At 35.4% G+C, this 7,535-nt stretch overlaps 1 protein-coding gene across 1 annotated transcript; it reads left to right on the forward strand.

Annotated features, from left to right (window-relative positions):
- Positions 1-1,750: 1,750 nt before the first annotated feature.
- On the forward strand, positions 1,751-5,174 carry LOC145106790 (auxin response factor 3-like). The gene is made up of 7 exons (XM_079043718.1): positions 1,751-2,542; positions 2,652-2,708; positions 2,796-2,966; positions 3,049-3,133; positions 3,205-3,665; positions 3,753-3,909; positions 4,453-5,174. Exons 1-7 carry the CDS (start codon positions 2,213-2,215, stop codon positions 5,022-5,024), a joined length of 1,833 nt encoding a protein of 610 aa, XP_078899844.1. The 5' UTR covers positions 1,751-2,212; the 3' UTR covers positions 5,025-5,174.
- Positions 5,175-7,535: the final 2,361 nt, after the last annotated feature.

A 7,535-nucleotide genomic window follows, 5' to 3' on the forward strand; every position in this document is an offset into this window, starting at 1 on the left:
TTGAATCGCTTTTCTACTCTGAAATCGGTACATGTTTTGATACTCTCTTTTGGCATGACCATTGGGTTGACGCTGATGCACTCTCGAATATGTTCCCTCTCTTGTTCAAGCTTGAAAAGCGTAAGTTTGTCTTCGTCTCTGAACGTTTCAATTCAACTGGTTTTATCGGGACCTGGAAAAAACTACCAAATTCCTCTCTTGAACTTTCAGAATTATCCCGACTACATGCATTAATGGATTCAATTCAAATTTCTTCTCCAAATCCTGACAAGTTAAAATTTAATCACTCTTCTGATGGTGTGTTTTATGTCGATTATTGATTCAAAATTTACTAGATCCTTGGACAACCCACTGATATGGATTAAAATGGTTCTGATAAAGGTGATTACCTTCATATGGAGGGCTTGCATAGACCGTATACCCACTGCCTTAGCCCTTAGTTCCAAAGGTGTACACATCGCTTCCCCTTCTTGCCCTTTGTGTTTGCAAGCTGGCGAATCCACCAATCATCTCTTTGGTTCTTGTTCGTTCACTCAAGAAGTGGTGTATTAGATTTTCAAATGGTGCTCCATTTCACATCTTAGCTTCTCTAGAGTGGGAGATGCAATAAATTATGCAACTATCTGGGAGAATTATCCAAAGAAAAGGAAAGTGTTGTTAGCCATCATCTATGGTACTATGTGGTGTGTTTGGAAGGCACGAAACGATAAAGTGTTTAAAAAGATGCATACTACCGCTTCGAAGACACCTGATAATGTCATTTGTATGGTGTTTGGATGGGTCAAACATAAGGATAATTAGGAAAATGTAATTGGACTACTTGGAGCTGTAAGCCTGTAACCCCTTCTTGTGTTTGTAAATTTCCTATACTGCTTTTGTTTTTTTTCCCCTGTCCTTGCATCTTGCTAAGCAGTGGTAATAAATTTTTAGCTGGTTCAAAAAAAAAAAAACCAAAACACTAGATAATAGTTGAAAAACTAGTTGTTATATAAAAAAACTAGCAGATAGCTGAAAAACTACCTGATAAAAATAATTTGGTAAAAACTAGCTGATAAGATAATTGAAAGAAATTTAAAATAACATTTAGAAGAATATGTTTTTATAATTAATTAAGATTATATTAAGAAAATTTTAAAAATCTCCTAAAAAACAAGTAGCATTTAAAAAATTAAAATATAAGTTTTTTTACTTGCCAAACAAGAAAACTTAAAAAAGTTCAAAAAACTAGTTAACTTATTAGCAATTGTATCTGCCAAACACAATGTTAATAAAACATTTTACACAGACAAATGATAAATTAATTAATTTTAAAGAAAATTATTTTTGAACAAAATTAGCCAATAAAAAAATATTTTGATAAAATTTTGTTGTCAATAAAAAATAATGAAAAAATAATATGAAAAAGACAATTTTATTTATTTATTTATTTTTTTTAAGAAGATTAACCATTTGAGATTCTCTTGCATATGGAAAAAGAAATCATATTCCTTAAGAAAAAGCATCATTTCATTCATTTATAACCAACAAATTAAATTTTATTAATTCATTTAATGTTCCATTACATTCACATGCTCGATTAACATATACGAAATGAAACACTAGCTAAATATAATAACAAGTAGTGTTTATATATTTTGGTATATTTCAAATAAATAAATGAATAGTGTTTGACTATTATTATTATTATATAATATTATTTGAAAGATAAGAAGGAAGATAGATTTTGTTGAATAAACAGGGGACACGCCACCATTGTTTCTCACTCCCGCAATTACAGGGGGCCTCTCATCTTTCGCTTTCTTTACCCCGGCCTGTCAGCACCGCCACCTGTTCCCTCTGCAGATTTTCCCCACTCTCTCTCTTTATACTAACCAACTGCTTTACAGCTCCTTTGTTTTCATCCATCCTAAACATTTATGTATGCATCATATACAATTAAATTATACATACACCACCACCACCTTCTTTTGGAAGTTTCAACAGCTGATTTTTGATGAAAAAAGCTACTCTTTCAGTCGTACTCCTCTACACTCACCATTTCTCTGAAAAAGCTCTACTTTTTTCAGACTGAGAGAGAGAGAGAAGTTTTTACCAGTGGGTGGGGGTTATAACTTATAGCTTCTTTTTGTGTTCATAATGTTGATGAAATAGTGTTTGTGATTGGTCAAATTAGGAGGTTTGATTTTGTGTTGATTTGGGTTTGGATTCTGTGATGATGTGTGGCTTAATTGATCTGAACACCATTAACGACGATACTGACGAGGTTGCGGGGTCTTTGGTTCTTGATTCTCCATCTTCGTCGGATTCGTATGCATCTCCGACCTCGGAGTTGTCTCTGTTGTCGTCTTCTCCGGTGCTCTGTAGTTTGGAGTTGTGGCACGCGTGTGCTGGACCTCTAATTTCGTTGCCGAAGAAAGGGAACGCCGTCGTTTACTTCCCACAAGGTCACCTAGAACAACTACGCATCTATGATTCTCCGGCCATCTCCGGTGTCCATCTCCCTCCCCACGTTTTTTGCCGTGTCACCGACGTTAAGCTTCACGTAAGTTATACGATTAGGGTTTCTTATTTACTTTTCCTGAAAAAATAAACCGATTAGGGTCACATATTCACAGGTTATACTCATTCATCTGTTAACTTTTTTGAATCAGGCCGAATTAAGATCCGACGATGTGTATGCTCAAGTTTCACTGATTCCCGATGTTCAGGTAAGGTTTCCTTTCGATTTACTTCCATAAAACGATATCTTCTGGTTCTTGAATCTTGACTAGGGCTGAATGACTTCAATCTCACAGCTGGAGAAGAAATGGGGTGAAACAGAGGTTGAAGAGGACGACAACGGAGGTCTCGATGAAAAACCATCAACACCCCACATGTTCTGCAAAACCCTCACTGCTTCCGATACCAGCACCCATGGCGGATTCTCTGTCCCACGTCGGGCTGCAGAAGATTGCTTCCCTCCTCTGGTATTCCTTCTACAGTCCTTTTCCTAAAATGGCGACATTAATCATTATCATGTTCACACCTTATAAGTCATTAATCCTACAGGATTATAAACAGCAAAGACCTTCACAAGAACTTGTAGCTAAAGATCTCCATGGAACGGAATGGAAGTTCCGCCATATCTATCGAGGTATATTCAGAATCTTTTCTAACTTGGTTTCATGATAGTTATAACTTATTATTTTCCGGTGTCTTTTACAGGCCAACCACGGCGGCATCTGCTAACCACCGGTTGGAGTGGTTTCGTGAACAAGAAGAAGCTTGTATGTGGAGATGCTGTTCTTTTTCTCAGGGGTGATGATGGGGTACTCAGGCTGGGTATCCGGCGATCAGCACAAGTAAAAACCGCACCTTGTTTCCCGGCGACCTACCGCCCCCAGTTAAACGATTTCACCACCGTCGTCAACTCCATTTCACAGAGTACTGTCTTCAATGTCTCCTACAACCCAACCGCTTCTTCCAGGGGTGGCGTATCAGAATTCATTCTACCATATCACCAATTTATGAAGAGTCTTCTTCCCAACAAATTCTCACCTGGAATGAGGTTTAATCTTCGTGTTGAAACAGAAGATGCAGGGGAGAGAAAACGTACAGGGATGATAACTGGGATTAGCGATGTGGACCCTGTCAAGTGGCCCGGATCGAAATGGAAATGTCTGATGGTGGGCCTTCAATTTTGATGATCATCTTCATTTTCTTGCTTTTCCAATGGGTTTTATTTATTTATTTATGTCTTGATATATTTTCAGGTGAGGTGGGATGGTGTGGAAGCTACAACAAGGCAAAACAGAGTTTCTCCATGGGAGATTGAGCGGTGTAGCTTGGTTTCCAGAGCCGATAGCAATTTGTCACCCATTGCGAAAAGGATGAAAACTGGTTTTCCGCCCATTTTTCACGTGCCCAAAGGTATGATATATTTTTCATGAGAATCATTTCTTTATTCTTTTATCTAAGAAAATGAAAAAAATAGGGTGTAGCATAGTTAGTTTTGGGGTGATACATTTACATAATGGTCAAGTGTTCGAGTCATAAGTGGGCCCTCAAGTCCCTAAGGAGTTGGTTGTGGGGTATACTTGTAGAAATGGTCAAAAGTTGTGAATTGAGCTTTTTATAGATAGTAGCTTGTTATGCATGGTTGCATACTTGATCTACATCTCAGGTGATGTTTCTTAGGAACTGTTTGATATGTCTCTTACTGGTTTGTAAAAAGCCGGTTTTGACTCGGTCAGATTCAGATTGTTTGATATCACATATATAAACCTGTGACTCGGTCAAATGCCTGTGACTCGGCCAGATTCACGTTTGCGCCTGACTTCAGGCCTTGACCCAATCAGATCTGACTCATTCGGTAACTATCAAACATCTCTTTAGACAGTGTAGGGATTGCAAGAAGAATAACCCGTTTGCAAAAAATGCGAAAAATGTTAACTTATTTCTCATTTCTTACAGATGTTGCATCAGGAGGAGGAGCATCGGACTTTGAGAAATCTATGCGATTTCAAAAGGTCTTGCAAGGTCAAGAAATTTTCGGTTATAATCATATATCCTCATTAAGGAATAATCTTAGCAACCTCATTGGCATAGGCTATAGTAACCCATTCCAATTCAACGAGGTCTTGCAAGGTCAAGAAATATTTTTGAAACCACAATTCGGGCACTCTTCCGTTCCACCTTACAAAAATGCAATCCCTCAATATCCTTTCTCAAATCCTATACACATTTCCCATAATTTAAAGGCACCCAATTTCCCCGGGCCATATTTCGGGCACCATAATAGCCATAACCAACATGCTCCATCAGAAATTGGGCAACAAGAATCGGTTTCAAAGTGTAAAGATAGTTGTAGACTCTTTGGTTTTTCATTGACCGAAGGTTTGACTCAACCTGCAACAAGTTACGTTAAGAAAGGTTCTCTTCTTGTAGATGGTGAGGAACAAGTGAATCCAAAAAGGCACCATGAACAAACAGAAGCTTGGGGAGCATTTTCAATGGCTGGTATTGGTAATGTGGTTGAGTTTTAGAAAAGGTTTTTGGTATTGGTAGGTAGGTGTAGTGGATGTTATGAGTAGTAGAAAAACGTTGAGGTAGGAATTGCAGCCTAAAAGCAAAAGGCTGCTAAAAGTTTGTATTTTGATCATTCCTTAAACTTGAATTAACGTATAATTCAAATGTTTTGAGATTTCTTAAAAAAGACAAATAAGGGAGACTAGAATGTTTGTTTACTTGACGTTGACCACTATAGGCAATAGCATAATTTGGGTACATCGTTGTTTGGGTTTTCTTCCCTAAAGAGTATGTATACTCAATCAGTATTATTAAAGTATCCCAACAAAAAATATTCCTAATGTAGCATTATACTACTAATGTACTACATATATATGTTGAAATAAATTTATGGTAGATATAAGTAAATTATTTTTTTGGTTTGCGTACTATATGTTAGGGTTTGGAGATTAAGAAACACAATCATTAGACCCGAAGAGAAATAAAGAATATATATAAGAATTTATGTGGTTCTCATAATAGAGTTAATCATGCTATGTACACATGTAAACTAGAAAGATTATTAGAAATAACTCTTGATAATATGATAATTATTGTATCTCTTTTATTTAGAGGATGTTTGTTTGTTTTTTTTGTGCAGATCTGCGCAACCACTCTTGTCTGCGCCGCGCAGACATATGCCATCGCAAAATTTTGTTTTTTGGAAGTGCGCATATCAAAAAATGTCTGCGCGAGGTCTTCCTGGTGCAGATATGGGCCACTGTCTTCAAATGTCTTCACGCCTCATTTTAACCTAAACCGAAAAAAAAACGTCGCTTATCTTTTTTCCTTTTCTCCGCCGCCTATCTTTTTTTGCTGAAAATGCATTTTTTTATGTTTATGACATGAAATTAAGTTTGAAAAATCAGTTTATTTCAGTACCTGCAGACGTTAAAAAATAAACAGACTTCTTATAGCAGACATTTGGTCCACCTCTTCTGCTGCAGAGCTTACAGATATAATCCGCAGACTGCAAATATTTTGGCTTCAGAAAAACAAACATCACCTTACTCTAGTTGTCATCTTATCAATGTATATCATTGTTTGGTGAGTTCAGTAAATGTTATTAATATCAGCTTAGGATTACAAAACTAAATTTAGAATTTTGTAGCCCATAAGACAATTTGATATAAATGTGACTATGTTTCTTTCTTTGTGGCTACATGAAGAATATCTTTGTGGCTACATGAAGAATATCTTATGTCTCGATGATTTTATAACTTGATGTATAGTTAAAAATACAATCTACAAAATCCAACATATAGATAAAAACACCTCCTCCCTCTTTAAATATTTTGATTTCTAGATGTTTGGTTATTGAGTTGGATTCCTTGAAAGAATTTGGAGATTCAATTTCCAAAAGGAATCAACATATTGATGAAATCTCAAAATCATAAACCTAAAACCCAAAACCATTTTAAACCCTTAACCCTCAAACTAAAACCTATAACTCAAAATCCTAAACCGTAAATCCTAAACTCTAAAGGAAACTATTAATTAATGTAATGCGTGTAGTTTATACTATGACAAGTTTTCGAACAAAATTTTTATTAAGACCTAGCAATGCATATGTTGAAAAACTTATTTTTGAAGGGATAGGTTATTGAAACATAAATTATATCCGAAAGAAAACTATACAAATTATAGCCAAAAGAAAACTATCCGACCAAAAATAAATTGTTTAAACCGTATTTTATATATATATATATATATATATATATATATATATATATATATATATATATATATATATGGAAAAGTTATATTGAGAACACTAAAAGGTTGAGAAACGCGAGAACAAATGTGGACCAATCGTTTCATAAGGGTCAAAAACAGGAAAATATGTAGTTACGTAAACAGTAATTAGGCAACATAAACATAACCTAAACGTATTAAATAACCATGTAACAGACGTTTTCCATGATTGAAGCCATAACGATGAAGAACGTTAATTGGATAGAAGTTATTGAAACCGTATTGGTTATTGCTGAAGTCCATATCGCCGACACTAGAGGTGTAATCGAAATTTCCAAAGCATTACAACAATATTGTTGTAGTCGTCTGGAATCAGATTACGATAAGTTTATTGAATTCGGCTGCGATGAAGAACGTCGTTTGTGGGGATTTTTATGGCGATGAAGGTTACTTCATTTCAATGCTTGATATTGGTGATGAAGATGAAGGTACGTGTATTTGATTTCAAAAATTATTATTTGACTGTAATCATATTGTGAAACGAAAAAGAATTGTTAGTTTCTGCTAAAACGAAATACAACTGTTCAATTCGATTGAATTGATTTATACTGATGAATGATACAGACGTGAATTAAGTTTATAACAACTGTAAAAGCAGTAGTGATTGAGTTACATGTTGTATGGTTATTAAATGCTAGAATTGTATAATCAATAATGAATATGTAGGGTGTAATGCGAAAAAATATTTAAATTCAGTGATGATTATGATGTTGTGTATGTACGTAGGTAATTAA

The sequence above is a fragment of the Lactuca virosa genome, chromosome 4 (assembly GCF_052849685.1).
Source record: "Lactuca virosa cultivar CGN04683 chromosome 4, Lactuca_virosa_CGN04683_v6, whole genome shotgun sequence".
In the NCBI taxonomy this organism is placed as follows: domain Eukaryota; kingdom Viridiplantae; phylum Streptophyta; class Magnoliopsida; order Asterales; family Asteraceae; genus Lactuca; species Lactuca virosa.